Raw genomic sequence first — 22,129 nt, 5'->3', positions numbered from 1 at the left:
CACGGGTGATTAATTAAAATTGAGATATCCATTATTATACTAGAAATAATAAGGTCAATAAAATTAAGATATTTAAAATTTATAATGTAAAACAAAGACATAAAATGTAATTAATGTAAATTGAGATGTCAATTATTAAACTAGAAGTAATTAAATCACGTATAATCTTTCATATGGTCTAATTTCTTTCATAATATGAATCACCTTCTCTTTTTTTATTTCAATTTTCTTAATTTCATAGTATAACTGTTGTGTAGGTTTAATATACACAGATATCCATATATCTCCACACTAGTAAGATATTGTCTGCTTTGAGCTAAGCCCTCACGGATTTGCTTTTGGCCACTCCAAAATACCTCTTACTAAGGGATGTATCTTATGTGTATACAAACCCATGTGTATTTCATATTTTATCCGATGTGAGACTTTGTTTGTACCCAACATCTGAACCATGGGCTCTGGTACCAGATGTTGTGTGGGTTTAATATAAACACATCCATAGATTTCCACACTAGTAAGATATTGTCTGCTTTGGGCTAAACCTTCACGGATTTGCTTTTGATACCACTCCAAAAGACCTCTTACTAAGGGATGTATTTGTTGGGATAAACTTAAATTTTAGGGTTTTATTAATAATTTTGTTTAAATCTTATTTTATTAGTTTTTGGATATAGTAATATTTAGTTTGATTTGATAGAGATAAAATAGGGACACGTAGTTATGATTTTCGGTTTATCTAGGTACAATATTATTTTATGATAGATTAAACAGATTTTATTTTTAAGATAGTTGATATTTTATTTTTATTCCTCGTAATATTGTAAGTGTTATGGCTATTTAAAGCCCTTCAATTATAATGAATAACAAGACAAAATTTCAGGAAATTATTTGAGTGTGTATGGTGAGATTTTTCCAACAGTATTTTATGTGTATATAACATATTTTATTCGATGTGAGACTTTGTTTGTTCCCAACAATAACGTGATTTCCACATTTTTTTCATTATATAGTAGATTTTGATGCGCTATCATATAATTAATCATAGCTTTGTTTTAGAAACTATACTTTTTTTTAACAATTCATTATTGCTATTTAGAAATCTATAAAAATTGTATTTTCAATTAAACATATTAGTTTCTAATATCATAACTTAATATTAAAACAATTTCTTATTTATTTATTGCTAGTTTGATCTTTTAATGACAAAGTAATTCCACGAAACTCAACATTATAACAATTTTAAAACCTAAGTTAAATATGTTTTTTCTAGGATTAAATTAATCTGGTTTCAAACGTTAAAGGATGAAGTTGGTTAAAGTGTATTTTAATTTATTTTGAAAAAAAAAACAAAAATAATTAAGAAAGAATAATAATAACCATTTACGGTTGGTATGCAATCTTTGGAAAAAGAATATTCAGTTCAATTTTGGTGTAAAAATATGTGGTAAATCGCTTGCTTGCGCTAAATCGAGTCAATGGTTTTGCCCCTCACAAGTTCCGTTGGGAAAAAACAGAACACCAAACGAAACCATAATAAAAGATTTTACTCTGCAATTTCCTTGCACTTTCCAAACGCTACTAATTCGAGCCTTTTTCACCTGGTTGAAAGTTTTCAACCTTTTCCAGAACTTTGAAATTTTAATTTTCGGGTAAACATACATCAACTCGTTTCCTTGACTCTTCTTCCGTTGTGAATGGAGAGAGAAGGAAACGATTGTGATGTGGGGGATACGTCTCTCACAGCTTCACTTTTTGATGGTGAAGCTTCGGTTTTGAGCTCCACCTTTTTGTTGGATCACGTTGGGGAGGTCACCGTCACCTTCCACTCAGACCGATTGTATTGGAAATTGGTGGGATCCTTGGATAATGTAAGTCCATTTGATTGCTTTCAACATGTTTGTGAAAATGTCTGGCTTGTATTGTCGTTTTTCTCAGATGGGGTTGATGATTCATCTCGCCCTTATGTAGACTATGTTCAATCGTAGTTACAGAATTCTATCAATAATCCTGTCTATTGAATTCGTGGTACCACATACCAGGTTTTCTTTGAACAGTCCTGTAGTAATTATGTAAAAATTGACGAACCATGTGTTGCTATAGGTATCTTGTAGCAGCACCCGTACCGCATGTTGGAAACTGCCGTTGAATATTGGTTTTGACTCTGAATTTTCGTGACCGTGTTTGATGTAGTTGTTGTGTTTGATAAAATGTATTCATTGAATGGGGTCTGAGCTTTGCTGGTAGAGCTTGAGTGAGGAGCCAAATTTGTGGGTAAGAGATGGATTTGTTGGCTGTTTTAATGGAACGCAAGTTTGAGTTAAACTCCCATGAAGCTTGTAGGAATCACTAAGGGAGTCATTACATCATTTCATGCTACAGGATAATACTAGGAGGTGCGAAGTGCAGCATCCAAAATTTGTTTTTGATAAAGTGAGTTTAAGATCACCTATGTTCAAGCCAACACAAACAATTTTTTGTGATCAGATTTCTTACAGCTCTTTATGCAAGACAAAGTATGATTGTGATAGGTTTCCAATTTCCATGGAATGAGTACAAGCCAGTATGGGGTACCAGCATGCCCAAATGCCCATGGCCCATTAGAGTTATAGTAATAGAGAGCGAAGAGGAGAAATGAGGTTATATAAAGAGGAATGTGAGGGGTATGTAGGGAATAATTTTGGGTTGTTGTTTGTTATCAGGCGGAGAAATTTTCACTGAAGAGTTAATGCTCTGGGATTATAGGGTGTTCTCTTCTGTAATAGTTTTATTTTTCAGTCTATAGTACAAATTTACCTATATTGAATTGGGTCCCTATCAATTGGTCCAGTGTGTTGGATTGCTCAAGAGAGACCTAGTGTTTATGGAGATGGAGAACACGTGAGTGGTGGAGCTGCCGGACTTTGTGGGAATGGATTCTATTGGGTTGATAGGTAGTGCTGAAAGGTTCTTTGGGGAGCAAGAAATTCAACTATGCGATAAGCTACAATGGGAGTTCATGAGTATGAAGGGTGCAGTGAAGCCATGCTTTGGTGGTTCAGTCATGGTGCTAAAGTGATCTAAATGCATATTGGGAGTCGTTTCCTGTCACTATGATTAGAAAATGCATAGAGAATGGCAGTTTCCAACATGAATACTCCTGGTGAAATGAAGAGGAATAAAACCCAAATGCTAATGGCTTTGGGGGTTGAAATGAAAAGTCCCATTCTTGTGCAAAAAAGAGAGTTGATGAGACTAGTCCATTGGGTAGATCATCAGAAAACAAGAAATGAAGGTAAACCTAGATTGACAAAAGGAGACATTGTTGGGAAAACAAGTCACAACTAAATTGTGAATTGCTTCTAATGGTAGTCAATGGGTGGTCATCATCTCAACTTACACTCTGGTTGCTTGATATTGAGGACAACTTGAACCTTCTAATAGATACATGAAATTATGGTTTTGATATGGTGGAAGGCACTACTTGGTGATGGAGGGGAAGAAGAAGATGCATGCTATTGTGTCATTACATGATAGCACCAAAATTTTGGAAAGAGCAAGGGTTGGGGCTGAATTGGGACAAATACAAAGGGGGACATAACTGGTATTTTGTAGAGTGGGTAGGTTTCTTAAATTAAGACTTAAGTACTATTTTGGTCCCTATTTTCGTCCAATTTGTTCAATGTAGTCCTCTTTTTTTTTGCACGTTCAATTAGGTCCTTACTTTTGGAAAATTTTGTTCAATCTAGTCTTTTTCCATGATTTCTATTAAATTGTTAACGGAAGAGCATATAGGATGACATTGTTTACATGACGTGTGCTGCTTTTGCTTATGTGGCCTGTCAACAGAGGAGCTTCTCGACTGAGAAGCTCGACGAGTAGAGGCATACCACCATTGGCACTAGGATCCGTCGCCTCACTCTGTTACCCAGCTAGAACCGCCGCTTGCTCGCCGTCAAATCACCACCACTTTGCCACCGAGACCCTCACAATTGCAGCCATCACTGACTCTGTCTAATGTTTTCTCTTTATTCCTTCTCCTTTGTAAGGGTTTCAATCTTCCGAATCCATGGTTGCAATAACGAAGCCCATGGCCTCTATTACCGCCATCGTGTTCACCTTTTCTATCTCATTCAACCCATTCCTCCTTCCCTATTTCAATTTTAATTTTTGTTATTGTTCGTGATTAAATGTTGTTTGAAGTTCCACATCGACTAGAGAGATAAGGCCAATTTAAAGTATATATGTAGGTGTAAACCTCACCTTACAAGCCAGTTTTGTGGGGTTGAGTTAGGCCTAAAGTCCATTTTTTAACATAGTATTAGAGCCATTGTTAGAGCCTATGTAGTGATATTTGTTGTTTGTTGGACATATTGTTTCACTCGCTATCCGACCACCAATTAATGTCTTGTCTTACGCACGAGATGTATATATCTTGGCGTAGAGGGTGTGTTAGAAGTCCCACATCGACTAGCGACAAGGCCAAGTTAAAGCATATATATGGATGCAAATCTCATCTTACAATCCAGTTTTGTGGAGATGATTTAGTCTTAAAGTCCACTTAACAATTGTGATTGTAACGGGGAAAGAGGAGAAGATGAATCATTGTTGTAACGACAATGGAGGGATCTCTTGAGTTTTGTCAAAAACGGAAGTTGAAGGAGGTTGGGGAAGACAGTGATAGCTGGTGCCAGAGATGCAGGTATTAGCAGTGGCATGGTGAAGGAAGAGAAACTGAGTATGAAAGTAGAGGGAGGATGCGCAAGGTTGAAGCTTCTCAATCGAGCTTCTTCTTTGCTGACTGAGCTTCTTAGCCGAGCTTCTCCTCTATTGGTTGAGCTTGACGACCGAGCTTCTCCTCTACTGGCACGTAAGCTAAATCGACACACGTCAAGCAAACAATGCTACTCTGTGTGCTCTTTCGTCAACAATTTAAACAGCATCATAGAAAAGGACTAAATTGAACAAATTTTACCAAAATAGGGACCTAACTGAAAGCGCAAAAACACTGAGGACCACGTTGACCAAACTGGATGAAAATAGGGACCAAAATAATATTTAAACCTTAAATTAAAGGGTTAAATCCCGTACTTTCGGGATACTCATGCAAAAAGGTCAATCTAATTCCAACCAAGTGCATCGAAATTTATGGTTTTTGAAGAGAGGATGGGTTGTGAAAGGCCTAAAATATTTTTGTGGTGCACAAGACCCCATCAGTGAAGCTTGAACAAATGGTAGGTATTACTTGGCAGTGGGTCAAGACCTGATGGAGAGAGGGATTTGTTCAGCTGATTTTGGCAATTATTAACCAGATACATCCAAACAAAGTTGTGTTTGATGATGGCAATATTGGCAACTTAATTGAGTCAGTGTCTTGGTTCATTTCTTTAGTCATTTCAATGGTTTTTCTATGAGAAATAGAACTGCACACAATGAATAATCCAATGTCTTGGAAGCTATTGAACGAGCAATCAAATTGCTATAGTGCATTTAATAGTTGTAGTGGAACGGGTAAAGTATCACTCACTTTGAAAAAACCATCTTATTCTTTAACAGGTGCACCATTTATTCAAAACCAACCCTTGTGAATGAAAATATTGCTAAGATGTTGTACTTGGGCTCTAGTGCATTTGATTTGAAATTGGGTGAGGTTTTAAATTCATCCTAGTTACTGAATGGAGAGTAGAGAATGCTACAGATTTGGGAATTGTTATAAGCTTTGAGAAGTATACTTACACTTTTGGTTTCATCACCGGTTATCAATTTGGCTATGTTGGAGAAAGCCTCTATAGTGGAAGCATTGGATTTTGATGTTAATGCAGAGATTACTGAAACCAAAATTCATGGGCTGATGTTTGGATTTGGTTTACATGGAAGGATTCACAAAATAGAGTTACATGATGTATACATTTACAAAATCCTTTTTCTTGCTACATAATTGGGTAAACAGTGAAAAAATTGTGAAGTCTAATGAAATAGTAGGTGAACGCAAAGGGAGTAACTGTAATGGGAGAAAAGTAATTGAGTGGCTTATCCTTTTTGGAATGTTCAAGCAATGGAAGAGGCTACATGGGAAGAAGCAAATGTAGAGAAGGAGACGCTTCTCTCTTTTTGCCTCAAGGATAATGGAACAACAATTATTGAATAGCCCATCTCTTGGAAGGCTTGACCAGTGGAATAAGCTTCTCGGGAGGAAGCATATTTTCAAGCTGTCACTTTTCCTTCTGCCCAGAGGGTTGGGAAGTGGCAACAGGTATATTACATTACAATTTCCTTCCTCTTCCTTGAGGGCAAGGTAGAATTTAAAGGAAGTGGCATTGATATGTTTTCAATTTCCATTGAATCATGACAACCTCTTATGGGGTACCTGCATGCCCATATATCTTTTGCCCGATCCAGTTAACTCAGGTGGAAAATAGAGAAGGAGGTAAAAATTAGTTATAGAGAGATAAGGGGGCAAATGTGGTTACATACAAAGTAACGGGAGATGTATACGGCGAAGAATTTTGGATTGTTTTATCAAGTAGATAAATAGTTTCTCTGAGGAACTTATGTACTGGTATTGCAGGGGTTTCTCTTTAGTCAAAGTTATTTTTCAATCTACAGTACAAATTTCTACCTATATTCAATTGGGTTCCTATCGACATTTGAACAAAACAACCATGAACATGCTCAGAATCAGGAAAATACATTTGTCTTTCTCTGATGCAAACGGAGACCTTAATCTGTAACAAATGACGGAACATATACATTCCCTGTGGGCAGTAATATCAATAAATAGGCACATGCTCACAAAGATTCATACGTAATCATAAACAAATTATAATGGGTAATTCTCATTGAAATTTAACAACTGCAGTAGAGTTTGGCATATAATATAAAATAAGACAGCTTTATAGTCACATTTTATTAGATTTGATAGTGGGTAAATTTCTACTACAGCCAAAGGCCACACTCTTTGCTGCAGAGTAGAAGGAAATACTACCATTGTGGAGTAACAACAATGTATTTCCTTATAAAAGTAGTTTTTCAATAATTTTTCATATCTAAATTAATAATTACAGAGCTTCCCTTGTGTTTCAATTTCTTTCTACATATCATCCCTGTCATGGCTTGTTTATGTTTTATTTTTTTATTTTTACTCTCAAACATATATATATATATATATATATATATATATATATATATTTATAATTAGTTGTAATAATATGACCTGATATGAGCAGTGGATAGTTTTTAAACTGTAATTACTAAATTGAGCACATAGTTTGGGTTTCTTCTAATACTATTTTTTCTTAAATGTTCAACGAATCAGGATATTTCAACTTGCTTACGTGTTAAATATTTTCCCAAGGCTGCTACTGAGATCAAACTTTCTGAGATATATGCTGTTGAGTTAAACGGTCATGGTTCAATTTACATATCGAGTCTCCCTCCTGCTCCTGAATGTCTACTTTTGGGTCAAGACATACAGGTCTGCTCTTGTTCTTGTTCACGATCATGCAATTTTTTTCTTTAGAGGTTTGTACTGTTTCATTCTATTTACCTTACAATTATGCAGATGTACCGCTTTACTGTGCATGGTTTTATAAGGAGCAAAAATCAACCTTCTCAGTGTATCCTGGCTGATTATACTTTTGGTCATACAAATTTGCAAGTGTGTCGGAAGTGGGTTAATCAACTTAATGCTTCTTTGAAACAGGAAGTTGGAAGACCAAAGAATCTTTTGGTATGCTCTATTGTTGGTCAAAGATTTACAATTTTGCATTTTACTTTTATTGATTAATTAAAATGAACTTTTCCCAGATATAATTTCTGATTCACTAGGTTTTTGTTCATCCAAGGAGCGGTAAAGGTAATGGCTGTAGAACCTGGGAAGCTGTAGCTCCTATATTCTCTCGCGCTAGAGTAGAAACAAAGGTGAAACTTTAGAATCTCGGACGATATCCTAAATGGATAACTCCTGATAAACTTTGGATGATATGTTTATGTATGTTTAACTCCTGTCCATGTCTTCTAATGGGCCATCAACTCCTTGCTCAATAGCTTTTAAAATATTTTTTTTGGACTGTTCTCCACTGTTGTAACAGAAATGAATAAACCCCATTTCCATTAATTTCATGATGTTAACTTATGGATTTTGTTTTAATAATTTATGGAAGTTCACAAGGATGAATATTCTAATTTTAGATTCATTTTTAAAATAATTTTACTTTTTTGTTGTGCTTGCCTTGGCCGGTCAATCTACAACTTAGACCGGTGAAGTGAACAAATAAAACCACCAGTGATCTATTTGAGCTTGTTCTTTTAAAAGTTGAGTTATAATTGCATTTTATATATGTTAAAAAAAATAAGTTTATGTATATGGTAGATATTGATTAAGAATATGGTCAATTTCGGTGCTTGATTAAATGGAGTCTAATCTGTTATGTATATTTAATAATTAATAATATAAATAGCATAAAGACAAAATTTATATAGTGTACTATAGGTACAGTTGGTGCTTTTGTCCCATTAAATTTGGAGTTTCATTTTTGAAATATATAATGTGTTTAATAAAATGTAAATTGCCGAGGTGAAACTCCAAATTTATGTACCTAAAGTACAATATTTAAGTTTTGTCCATAACAAAAAATTGACATGATTTTGTTGATAATCAACAAAAAGAAATTTATTAGATGAGAAAATGTAATAATACATTGGAGGTCAGGGGAGAATGAAGTAATGATCAATGTTGTGTGAATTTGTTTCTTCAAATGATCTTACTGACTTGCGCTCTATCTGTTTAAGCACAAGGAAGATTGATATATTTTGATTGCATTAGCTTGAGGTGATTGTCTTTTAATTTTGCTCAGCTTAGTTACTGCCCTACCTTTATGTCTGCAAGTATACACGTCTAACATAAACTTTTCACATCACAACTTTTTTTGTTTGCTCTAAATACTGCAAATTAAAGAAGGATAACTTATCTTTGTGATAATTAATCTGTATTCTTGTAATACGTTTACTTTCCTTTGCTAGGTGATTGTGACAGAGAGAGCAGGAGAGGCATTTGATGTGATGTCTTCTATAACAAATATGGAGCTTAACTCATATGATGGTGTTGTAGCCGTTGTAAGAACTTAACTCCCTTCTTTACATTCTGATAGAATTGGACCAGAAATAACTTTGTAATACTTTATTGCACTATGCTGATAAATCTCATTATGATATAGTTAAGACTATAGGAAATGATTGAAAAATATGTAAATTTATGATTGATTAAACTGTGCAAAGGATATGAATGGAGGTCAATCTAATGGCACGATACTACTAGAAATATGATCATAATCACCTTAGGTACAACTCTCCTAAAAATGTTATTTACATAAATACAAAGCAAATCTCATATAATAGGAACAATGTCAATTAATTAATAGTTGTGTCAGATCTTTTAATACATTTATATAATCTACGTAATATCTCAACACTTCCCCTGAACTTGGAGCACATCGGCTGGATGTATCAAGCTTGCAATATATGTTTGCTATTTTCAGTCCTTGAAGAGACGTGGAGAAAATATCTGTTAAGTGGTCTTAGTAGAACTAGGAAATGAACTAGTAATTTCTCCACATATAAACTTCTCATAATAAAATTGAAATAAATCTCAGTATGCTTAGTCTGCTCATAAAAGATTGCATTGGAGGCAATGTGCAGGGTTGCTTGGTTTGTAACTGTTAAGAAGTTGACTTTAAGCCTAACTCAACCCCACAAAACCGACTCGTAATTGCATCCACTTATATACTTTAAATTGACCTTATTTCTAGTTGATGTGAGACTTTCAACACACCCTCTTCACGCCGAGGTATATACATCTTGAGCGTGAGACTATACATTAATGGGTGGTCCGATATCAGCAAGTGGAATAATATGTCCAACAAACAACAAATATCACTAGGATAAACTTTAACCTGACTTTGATACCATATTAAGAAGTAGACTTGAAGCGTAACTCAACTCCACAAAACCGGCTCGTAAGGTGAGGTATGCACTCACTTATATATTTTAAATTGGCCTTATCTCTAGTCGATATGGGACTTCCAACGATAACAAATGACATTCCTTTAGTCTTCATAGAAACACAATTCTTGGAGTTGATGTTTTAGGCATATTAGCTCACATGTAGAGAGAGCTGTACCTTGGTACTCAGTTTCTGCATTGGATCTGGCAATAAAATTTTGCTTCTTCCTCTTCAATGAATTCATATTACCTCCAATAAAGACATAATATCCTAATGTGGGTCAATTCTTGATTGTTAGTTACACTTACCTCCATTATGTCAAGAATGCAAAATATGTAAACAATATAAAGAGTAATAAGGAATACAATCCTTGATCATTAGCGATACATATTTCCTTATTTTCAGAGGATCTAATCATATCTTTAACACTGTCTAGCTGGAGCATATATATCATAAGTCAAACTTATTACAAATGTTGTCAACATGAGAACCTTTGAGAGAATTGGTGAACAAATCAGCCAATTGGTCAAAATCATTAATAATTTCTTTGAGAGCATTTCTCTCTTTAAAAAAATTGAAATAAACTATTTGCTCTTATACAGTGTAGGATTTAGAGAATGTGTTAGCATACAAGGGATTCTCCATTTATAATGATCAAGAGTACTAAATATGGAAACAAATTAAAGAGTAATAAGGGATACAATCCTTGATTGTTAGCTGTAGATATTTCCCTATTTAAAGAGGATCTAATCTCTGATGTTTGAAGTTTTGTTAGGTGTCTGATAGCTAATCTGTTAGTGAGGGAGCTAGTAGTTAAATTTATTTGTTATTGGGCTGAGAACGAGAAAGAATTAATCCATATTACCTATAAACGAGATATTTACAAATAAATATATCTTGTCGTTTGAAAGTATTGGATTGGACTTGTAGTAGGGTGAGGTCAGGGTCACTCAAATTCCCTAAGTATTACTGCACCTCATCTCTGGCTCAATTATGCCAGTTGTACTAGAAAATAATACACATTTCCATCACTTCTCTTCATTTATTTTCTCCACTTTCTTCTGTCTTCATTCAGTTCTGTCACTTTTCGATTTTCATCTTACCTCAACAATTGAATAAAACTTGTATAAACTCTGGAACCATAAATGAATTGAAAAACTTAGCTTTCTGATCTAATATACTCTACCAAATGGTACAGTGTCAAGAGATGCCTTTGATATGATGAGCTTGTGCAATATCAAGATTGACATTTGGATTTGATTTTTATTATAATGCCTTGCACTACAGTACAATATCCAAGGACCTCATGCATATTCTCGTTATGATGTAATACCTCAACCATTCTTTTGATATGTTCATGAGATTTTATGTTTATCAAGCTTCAAACCTTTATAGTTTAGATGCATCCATTTAATCACTTTTCAACTAGTTGCTTTCAAATGGTTTTCCTCAGTTTTTAAATTATATTGTTCTAACTGTGGTGGTTCCAGGGTGGTGATGGATTTTTCAATGAAATCCTTAATGGGTTTCTTTCTCCCAGGTTTAAAGCTCCCTACCCACCAACTCCTTCAGATTTTGTTCATGTGGCTAAAGATAATGGTGATTCCTTGGTTAATGACGAAGATGAAATTGTTGCCGAGACTTCAAGTAAAATGGAAGACCAGTTTCCTCTGATTTCAAGTCCAAAACAATTTGGATCCAGAATCTCAAATCTGAGTGAGTTTAATTTTTCTGTACAGCATTACTTCCCAAACAGACGCTTTGTAATTGTGATGAGTTGCTGACTTGTTCATGTACATAAAAAGTAAATACAATGAAAATAAATACTAGAGACTTGAGGATAAATTAAGAAAGTAATTTGTGAATTGCTTGACTGATTTGTCCATAGCATATTTGTATATATACACAGGAAAAAGTAAATACAATTTATATTTACAAAGACAGTAAATAAGCATTCAACTACTTTCTAAGACCCTAATGTTTCCAATGGTACATCAACTCCTAATAATGTCAGTGCTGGATTAGTTATAGGCATCATTCCAACTCTTCATTAATTGCATTGTATAATTTCTATTAGTTAACATATTAGAGTTTCCATACTTCAGTGACACTGTGAAGTGTTAGTTTCTGCAACCACCATTTCCCCTCCTTTACATCTCTACTTTACTTTATAGAAGCACATAGCCACTATAACAGAAAAGGAAAAAAAGGAATGACATTTAATGCTTGGTTATTATGTGGTTTTGAAGATTCCGAAGATAAGGCTGCTGAATTTCCTGTTCCCAATGAATGGTTTAGATTTGGGATTATTCCTGCAGGTTCAACTGATGCCATTGTAATCTGGTAACCTTTTTCCTTCGTACTTTCCATTCTGCACTAGAGATTATGTCATCTAATATTAATTTAAATAATATATTTATACAGAATAATCTTGCTTTGATTTTCATGCATCTAAAACCAAACCAATTTGCAATATCTTCTATCAAAATTTCATTTTGCCTTCTTCTGCATAAATTACTTTTAATTGTTACAAATATATTTTTTAACAGTTTAATTTGGAAATTAAGGGTCACAATCTCACACAGGGAGCTGAACATATATTATTTGTCATACAGTAAATACAATCTATAATCAAGGAGGCTTAATTATGGTCACTAAATGAAAGGATTGCCTATGCACTACATGTATTGAAACTGGACATAATTTTTTCATTAGAGGATGATGGATCTATGGGTATCCATGTTTTTCTTTCATTTCGGGAAAAAATGGAGACAATTGCTAAACTAGTTCCTCAGTCATTCACAGGGGCAGCATATATATCAATATATACCAGCTATAATCTAGGAAGCCTGACCATGATAACCAAATCTAAGGGATTGACTACTTACTACATAGTTCAAACATTGAATGTAGACATTAAATTAACCTAACTATAGACTTATTTCCATCAGTGCTATCTTTCACTGATTTGCTAGCAAATACAGATGCCTCCATAACTATTCATAATGCCTGGAAGAGCATATTGATGTTATATGATGATCTATCCATAAATAGAAGTTGCATATTATTGAGATTGCGTAATTTAATGATGTTAGATTGATATGTTTTTGTACTGTACTAGTCACTACATCTTGTTGTAGTATTGTGGTCCTTTATATTCTAATATAATAATTAGGTAGAGTTGTTAGAACCTAGATCACATTGTAGATGGAAATTGTGAGAAATAGAGAAGATTGGGAGAAAATATCCCTTGTGTCTTTTGTATACACATAGGGTAGTTTATTTATAATGTAAGATATGGGCCAATGCCCTTAATACAGAATGGGCTGAGTCCAATTAACAGAAACACACATCTTAACATCTAACACTCCCTCTCAAGCTGGAGCATATAAATCATATGTTCCAAGCTTGTTACAAAGATAATCAATTCTAGGTCCTCGTAAGGACTTAGTGAATATGTCTGCCAACTGGTTGCTTGAGTTAACGAACTCAGTCTTGATATCTCCGGATATGATTTTTTCTCGAATAAAATGACAATCAACTTCAATGTGCTTGGTTCTCTCATGGAAGACAGGGTTAGAGCTAATATGGAGAGCAGCTTGATTATCACATATAAGTGTCATGTGAGTGACATATCCAAATTTCAATTCACTAAGTAATTGTTTAAGCCACACAAGCTCGCAAGTAGCTGATGCCATAGCTCTATATTCTGCTTCTGCGCTGGACCTTGCCACAACACTTTGCTTCTTACTTTTCCAAGATATCAGGTTGCCACCAATAGAGACACAATATCTAGAAGTAGACCTCCTATCAGAAGGGGAACCAACCCAATCAGCATCTGAATAGCAAACGATTTTTGCATCGTTGTTAGGACCATATAGCAAACCTTTTCCAGGTGATCCTTTAATATACTTCAGTATGCGAACAACTGCATCCCAATGGTCTTCACATGGGGATTTTAGGAATTGACTCACCACGCTAACTGCGAAGGAAATGTCAGGATGTGTAACAGTAAGATAGTTTAATTTACCAACTAATCTTCTGTACCGTTCAGGATCTGAGAAAGGCTCCCCCTGATTTGGTAGGAGTTTGATGTTAGGATCCATAGGTGTCTCAACAGATTTAGAGTTCATTAACCCTGTTTCCTTCAAGATGTCTAACGCATACTTCCTTTGAGATATGACAATACCGGTGTTGGATTGTGCTACTTCAATACCCAAAAAGTACCAGAGTTTGCCAAGATCTTTGGTTTGAAAATGATGACAAAGGTGTTGTTTCATCTGAGAGATGCCAAGATAGTCGCTTCCTGTGAGAACAATATCATCGACATACACTATTAAGTAGATACATCCAACACTTGAGTGGCGATATAACACTGAATGATCCGCTTCACTGCGAGACATACCAAATTGTTGAACAACACAGCTGAATTTACCAAACCAGGCCTGAGGAGACTGTTTTAGGCCATATAAGAATTTGTGAAGATGACATACCAATCCAGATGACTCCCCCTGAGCAACAAAGCCAGGCGGTTGCTCCATATAAATTTCTTCATGCAAATCACCATTAAGGAAAGCATTTTTGACATCAAGTTGGTGAAGAGGCCATTGGCGAAGAGCGGCCATGGCAATGAATAGGTGAACAGAGGTCATTTTTGCCACTGGAGAAAAAGTATCACCATAATCCAAACCAAAAATCTGTGTGTAGCCTTTGGCAACCAGTCAAGCTTTCAGACGATCAATAGTGTCATCAGGGCCAACCTTGACAGCATACACCCACCTGTAACCAACAACAGACTTTCCAGATGGTAATTGGACAAGCTCCCAAGTTTCACTTTTCTGTAAAGCACTTAATTCATCCAGCATAGCTTGATGCCAACCAGGATGAGTTAAGGCATCACCCACAGACTTGGGAATTGACACAGAAGAAATAAAGGAGAGACATGTATAAAAAAATGGAGATAATCTGTGGTAACTAAGAACAGTATAATGGGGGGAAGGGTTACGGGTAGAGCATATACCTTTACGGAGGGCAATAGGCAGATCAGACTCATTTGCTGGAGCCAGAGGAGACACAGGAGGCGGCACTAGAAGTGAGTCATGAGGGAGACAATTGCGGCGACTATAAACCTGAAGGGGTGGTGGTGAAGGACTATCCTGTGGTGAATGATAGTCTAAAGAAGGAGGAGACAAAATGGGTGGAGCATCACTAGGAGGTTCACAGAAAATAGGAATATCAACAGTAGCAGGCGGAGGTACAAAACTAGAAGATAGATGTGAAAAGTAAAAAGAAGATTCATCAAAAGTGACATCAGCAGAGATAAAATGACGATTGAGGGAAGGGGAAAAACACTTATAGCCCTTTTGTGACCGTGGAAATCCTAAGAAGACACATTTGTGAGACCTAGGAGATAACTTATCAAGACCGGGACTAAAATCATGAACAAAACATGTAGACCCAAAAACTCTAAGAGGTAATGGATGTAGAGGGTCTTGAGGAAATAAGATAGAATGAGGGATTTTGTTATCTAGGACAGAAGATGGCATGCGGTTTATAAGATAACATGCCGTGAGAACTGCATCACCCCAAAAACGTGAGGGTACTTGACCATGAATTAGAAGAGTACGAGTTGTTTCAATAAGGTGTCTATTCTTGCGCTCAGCCACCCCATTTTGTTGAGGGGTATAAGCACATGAGGTTTGGTGAAGAATGCCATGAGAAGCCATAAATGTTTAAACGATTGAGAAAGGTATTCACGGCCATTATCACTGCGTAAATTTCGAATAGAAACCCAAATTGTGTTTTTATTTCATTGAAAAATGATTGGAAAATAGGAAACAACTCAGAACGATTTTTCATTAAAAACAACCAAGTACATCTGGAATAGTCATCAATAAAAGTAACAAAATACTGAAAACCTAAAGTGGACTTAACACGACTAGGTCCCCAAATGTTAGAATGAACTAATGAAAAGGGGGAGTGAAAGTGAGTCAGACCAACAAAAGGTGTACCTGTATGTGCAACAGATGCAGATGTAGTGGAACTAGAGTGCTGACGATCCTCATACCATCTGAGAAATTCGTTAAAGATTGCAGGTTTTTCTACGGTATTAGATGAAGTAGGATGGTGTGCAGACGGTGATTGGGGAGATGGATCAAAATTAGCCATTGCTACAGGTCAAGGAGGACGCCCATGAAGCGCATAACATCGATCAATTTTGTGGCCTAACTTGCCACAGTGGTCACATTTTGGACGTCCTTTACTTGGCTTGCGAGACCGACTTCGATCATCACGTTGGATAGCCATAACTGAGGAATCATCAATATGAGGAGATGTCTCAGTGACTGGTTTGCTCGGTATACGCAAAAGAGCAAAACAAGTAGAAGTAAAGTTGGGTATGACTGGAGAACCCAAAATCTGATCACGGACATGAGAGACATCATCAGAGAGTCCGTATAATGCCAACAACATGAGGAACTTTGATCGTTGTTCCAGTTCTTCAGCAGGAGTGGAAGCAGGAGATAATATATCATTAAAATCATGAAGAAGGGCATGAATTTTACCCAAATATTCTGCCATGAGACCATGATTGCGCGGACCAATAACAGTTAATAGGTCCTGACAAACACCATAAAGGCGCTGAGTGTCATTTGTGTATAACAACTTCGCTTGTGCCCATACTTCTGAACATGTTTCATATGATCGAAACATTTGTTTCAGTGAGGAGTGAATGGTGGACTTTATAACAATGCATAACTGAGCATCAATTTTCATCCAGCGGGAAGTGTCATCTGTGGTAGCAGTAGTCACATTTTGAGTAAGGTGATCTAAGTACCCCTGACTCTTCAACCAAAGTTTGATGTTGGACGCCCATGTTGCATGATTTGTGCCATCTAACTTGTCAATGGACAAGTGTACATTCACATAATTGGTGTATATTGAGGGATCAGAAGATGAGCCACCAACAAAGGTGTTTGTAGACGAGGAAGATGCCATGGAGAAGGAGAAACCCTAAAAATCCAAAGTGCTCCGATTGACGCAACGACCACAGATCCAGAAAGAGGACGAGGAGGCGATCACGACGGTTCTGATCGGTGCCGGCGCCGGCGATTGTTGCGGCGGCGCGTGGAGGCGAGTGGGTGGTCCGTTCGCCATGATCTTTGTACCACGGTGGTCGCCCGGCCGAGACGATTCCGATGGTGTGGTCGTCGGTCGATTCTGGAACTCCGGCGACGGCGGTTGCAGCGGCGACGACGACAGCGATGGCGGCGACAGTGGCGATGATGTGTGCCGGAGACCGTGGAGTTGGCTGGAACTAATCCTATGCTCTAGATACCATGTGAGAAATAGAGAAGATTGGGAGAAAATATCCCTTGTGTCTTTTTGTATACACATAGGGTAGTTTATTTATAATGTAAGATATGGACCAATGCCCTTAATACAGAATGGGCTGAGCCAAAGAAATTATCTTTATTGATGGGAAACCGTGTTACACTCCAGTATTTGAGTGACCTGGTTCTGTCCCAAAGAATTCCCAAGACGACTTGCTCCCTCTTAGTTATTTATAGGCAACTCCTATCTAACCAATGGGTAGCTAACCTATCATAACTAACTGTTACATAACACAAGTACTAGTGTAGTATTGCTATTACAAGCCTCATTTCAATAAAACTACTAATCCTGAATAAAGGAGGTAAATCATAAAATTAGGAAACAATTTTAAACATTAATTAGATAACTAGTTTATTCCTCAATATATTCTAAAGATCTTTGATATATTCTAAAATAGTCTAAGATACACTAAAGATATTCTAGTTTTTTTATAAAATCCTAATATACATATTTGAAAATTATATGCACCTTAGATTTGTGTAGCAAATATTTTTCTGTGTAACCTTAAAGTTTTATGATACAATTCACATGGGCTATGTGAAACTCTGAATACAACACTATGTATTTTGTAGTACCACTGGAACTCGGGATCCTATTACTTCTGCATTGCATATTGTCCTTGGTAAGAGGGTGCACCTTGACATAGCTCAAGTTGTACGGTGGAAAATGACTCCCAGTTCTGAGGTTGAACCTAATGTGCGCTATGCAGCTTCCTTTTCAGGGTAATTCTTCTGTTATGTGTGCTTTAAATATAAAAAGAAGACAATTCTAAATCTTGATTTTAGCGTATTTTAGTTGCAAATGTTTTATCTTTCAAGCATATTTTGTGGCTTAATATTCAAACATTTCCAATGTCTGTAATTGTTGTTGTTAAGGGTCACAACAAGTGCTGTATGGTAGTTGAGGAAATTAAATTGACAAGCTTTTGTTGGTTTGATTCCTTAAAATTTTACAATTTCAGTTTGCTAACTATACTTTGAGTTTTGGTCCTTACTAAACCTATTTTGAAGTCCTAAGCTCTCCTCACAGTGATTAGGTTTTGCATAGTGTAAAGCTTGTGGTATTTTCAAAGGGGTTTTCCCTTTCAGATATCTTTGAAGGTGGACTTTAAATGTAAGTCAACCTCACAAAACTAGTTCTTAAGAAGAAGTTTGCACCGATATATATACTAAATGTGGTTATATCTCTAATCGATATAAGATCTTCAACAACATATATGTTCAATGATTAGTAACAGCATTGAATTTTGAATTTTTTTTCCTAAGAGGACCAATATATTAATGTCTTTTTTTTTTTTCTTTATCTCAATCAATTTATAGATATAATTTTGGGATGGGTCTTGAATTTACTTGCACATGACCACTAGCTGAGAGAATAGGGGGGAGAGCATTTCTGAATATAGTAAAAGCACATTTAATCTGCCAGCCTCATTGCACTGCCAAACCTTGAATGACATTTTTGTTTTGATAACTAATTAAGGTTTGTCTTTATTCATCTTTAAATGTGCATCTTTTGCATACTCAGTTGGAAAATGTTCACGGTTAGTTTCACAAATGGAGATATAAAATGTGAAGCTTTTTCCGCCTTTACGCTGTACTTTTTAGCATATAATAGTTGAAATTTTTCTTGTCCAAGAAGCTGTTTTCAATCTAAAACTCATTGAGGCATGTACTACATAATCATCTTGCATATACTACAAATTAATTCTTAATTGTTATAGAGATTTAGTAATACTATATCCTACGTTATTGGTATCAGGTATGGATTTTATGGTGATGTCATCACAGAGAGTGAGAAGTATCGTTGGATGGGTCCCACACGTTATGATTATGCCGGAACAATGGTATTTTTAAAGCACAGGTAATCTTAAGTAAATTCCTTTCTTGAATTCCATACTTTTCTTACTTTATTCCCTTATTCTGTCTGTTATATGGGAACTATGTAATGTGTATTCTTTCTTTGTTTTGAACCACAGCTGGAGATGCCATGCTCATAAAATATATGTTTTTTTTCTTATAGGTTCCATTAGTTGGCATACATGAAAGATATCCATTAAGATCTTCATTGTATTTTAGAATAATTTAGAGAGTCTCTGGTTGTCTCTGAGTATTACTTGCCTTATTTCCTTAAGCACTCTGGGGACATAACATTGTCTTGGATGAAATATGCACAGTTTCCTTATCTCTTAGGATATAAGATTGTAACCATGAAATCGGTTTTTGTTGGTGTATTATGAGGGTTACTCTTTCTATTGAATCCTTTGATTTGGATCATAAACTTTTCTTTACCGAGTTATTCAACTCCATGGACAAATCAAAGAATGACTCCTTGTTAGTTCGACTTCTATCTCTTTTATGAAGAGAATGAATCTTTTTTTATCAAACAAGCTTAAAAAATGGTTAAAGACCTCTTGTGGTAATAGTTGACATTTTTTATGCACAAACTAATAGGGTTGTTCCTTTGTTATTGACACTTAACATCTTTCTTATTTAACTTGGCCTTTGCATGCATATCTTCAGGTCATATGAGGCAGAAATAGCATACCTAGATGTTGAATCAGATGAAATCAATTTAACTTCCAAAAGAGATTATCAGGGTAATTTGATACGGGCAATAAGGTCTTCACAAATATCAGAAAGACGTATCTGCCGAACTAATTGCAATGTTTGTAATGAAAAGCCAAATCATGCATCTGTTGGAGTTTGCAGCCTCACACCTCATTTGAATTCAGAAGAAACAAGATGGGCAAGATCCAAGGGACATTTTCTTAGTGTAGGAGCTGCTGTAATCTCTTGCAGAAATGAAAAAGCACCGGATGGATTGGTGGCTGATGCACACCTGTCAGATGGTTTCCTTCATCTTATATTGATCAGAGACTGTCCCCATGCCTCTTATTTATGGTAAACACCACCTGTCTTCTTTCTACATTATGCATGTGAAATTATCAAAGTCAGTAAATCTGTTGTAAAGTTTGAATCTGTTCTTTACTACGAAGAAAGAAATCTTTATCTATCGTATGTTTGGAAATCTTGCATTCCAATGCCATATCACATCAATCTTTTGAACCCTCGGAATTTTTTTTACATGTAGGATCTGCTCAATTGAGCTAATGGAACTTTTGAATTGAAGAAAAATAATTTTACATTAAATGTATGCAATCCATTGACTAATAATAATCTTTTGCACAACCTTGTGACGTGTTTGTGAAGACTGAATCATGAAAAAGTTTAGTGATACTCTTTTATGTGGAACCTTAATTTTTTATTTTAAAAATTCATACGCTCTGCTCTCATATATGTTATATAGTTTAAATGATTGTATTTTATGTTTGTCTCATTATTTCTACAGAAATCAAATATAGGTTAAACATTTAGTAACAATATCCTTTTTTGTTTTCTTTACAATATGATGCAGGCATCTGACTCAACTTACAAGAAGAGGGGGAAGCCCCTTAAATTTTAAGTTTGTTGAACATCATAAGGTTGGTTTTTCCATAATCCACACACCACACCACCTCCAAGCATGACCATGGATAATTTATTAATTTTGTCTAGCTTTTGCAGACCCCTGCATTTACTTTCACTTCTTCGGGTGATGAGAGTGTATGGAATGTTGATGGAGAGATTTTCCAGGCACACCAGCTTTCAGCTCAAGTGTTTAGAGGTCTTGTATCCATGTTTGCATCTGGTCCCGAAGTTTAATTGTGGACATAGCTACTTGCTTTAAGTTGTTGTGGCTATGCCATTAACAGGAACCAGGATGAAAGCATAGTTAACACCATGGCCTTGTATATAGTATATATCTATTTACAATGTAACTACGCCGTTAAGTGGAAGGTTTGGGACTTGTAACTATGGAGGGAAATTTTTTATACATTGTAATATATATTTTTTGTGCTTCGTTCATGATTTTCTTTTGGCAATTGCAATAAATGGAAGAAGGCTTGATTGTTTACATCATGATTTTCTATGTACGTCATTATTCTTGTACCATCAACATCTAATAGAAGTTAGTTTAATATTGTCATTGTATGAACCTTTACATTTTAGATGTCATTTTCATTTATTTTTTAAAAAATATAGTTGTCTCAAAAATTTACGGTTTAAGAATTAAAACTGGCTCTAAAAGATTATTTTAACTTAGTATATAAGAAATCTCTTCTTATATATAGGTACCAATTTCACATTTCTGAAGCTTGTATTTTTTTATTATGGTTTTTTATTTGGGTTGTGAGTATAAAACGTCAAAATAATGTATAATAATGATTAACATGATATTTTTTATTACATCTCTTTCAATTCTATCTTTTGGATTGACTGGTGTGAGACAAAATTTTCCGAATGTAAAAATGCATTCTGGAAGAGTGTTTATTACTTTTACAAAATTTGTATAAGTTTCCTTTGTTAGTTGATTTTTGTTTAATATTTTCATTTATAAGAAAATATCATACGAAAAATATATGTATATATTGCACTACTTTCTGTAAATAAAAAAATGTAAGTGTTTTAACACTTGCATCTATACAAACAGTCTTATTTTATATTAAGACTTTTTAAAAACTGTTAAGAGAATATATATCATATAAATATAAAAACATAAACAGTAAAATACTAAAAATGATAATATAGATTCTATTTCCGTAGAGCTCTAAATTAAGCAAGCAAAATTATTTTTAAAGACACAACTTTGTATCGTGTATCGGATTATTATGTGGATTCCTCTAGCTTTCCCTTGTCTTGAGTGTAAAAATGGTTCTTATAA

The 22,129-nt window shown here is 35.3% G+C and overlaps 2 protein-coding genes across 4 annotated transcripts; one reads left to right on the top strand and one right to left on the bottom strand.

The window, feature by feature from the left end:
* The first annotated feature begins 1,485 nt into the window (after nucleotides 1-1,485).
* Nucleotides 1,486-21,322, top strand: ACD5 (Diacylglycerol kinase family protein). 3 transcript variants are annotated; one of them, XM_047297138.2, is made up of 12 exons: nucleotides 1,486-1,868; nucleotides 7,331-7,450; nucleotides 7,538-7,705; nucleotides 7,804-7,896; nucleotides 8,998-9,090; nucleotides 11,467-11,692; nucleotides 12,226-12,319; nucleotides 17,941-18,090; nucleotides 19,127-19,228; nucleotides 19,888-20,268; nucleotides 20,783-20,849; nucleotides 20,923-21,322. In XM_047297138.2, exons 1-12 carry the CDS (start codon nucleotides 1,695-1,697, stop codon nucleotides 21,067-21,069), a joined length of 1,815 nt encoding a protein of 604 aa, XP_047153094.2. In that variant the 5' UTR covers nucleotides 1,486-1,694; the 3' UTR covers nucleotides 21,070-21,322. The 3 variants fall into 3 exon arrangements, with proteins under 3 accessions (XP_047153094.2, XP_047153092.2, XP_047153093.2); XM_047297136.2 differs by having other exon boundaries at nucleotides 1,487-1,868; nucleotides 7,292-7,450; XM_047297137.2 differs by having other exon boundaries at nucleotides 1,489-1,868; nucleotides 7,292-7,450; nucleotides 20,932-21,322.
* LOC148201565 (uncharacterized) lies at nucleotides 16,134-17,934 on the bottom strand. The gene has a single exon (XM_088108989.1). It carries the CDS (start codon nucleotides 16,970-16,972, stop codon nucleotides 16,154-16,156), a length of 819 nt encoding a protein of 272 aa, XP_087965115.1. The 5' UTR covers nucleotides 16,973-17,934; the 3' UTR covers nucleotides 16,134-16,153.
* Nucleotides 21,323-22,129: the final 807 nt, after the last annotated feature.

The sequence above is a fragment of the Vigna umbellata genome, chromosome 3 (genome assembly GCF_029865625.1).
Source record: "Vigna umbellata cultivar VRB3 chromosome 3, Vumbellata_1.0, whole genome shotgun sequence".
NCBI lineage: Eukaryota > Viridiplantae > Streptophyta > Magnoliopsida > Fabales > Fabaceae > Vigna > Vigna umbellata.
The sequence above is the reverse complement of the archived record's forward strand: the minus strand, read 5'-3'. Positions and strand labels throughout refer to the sequence as shown.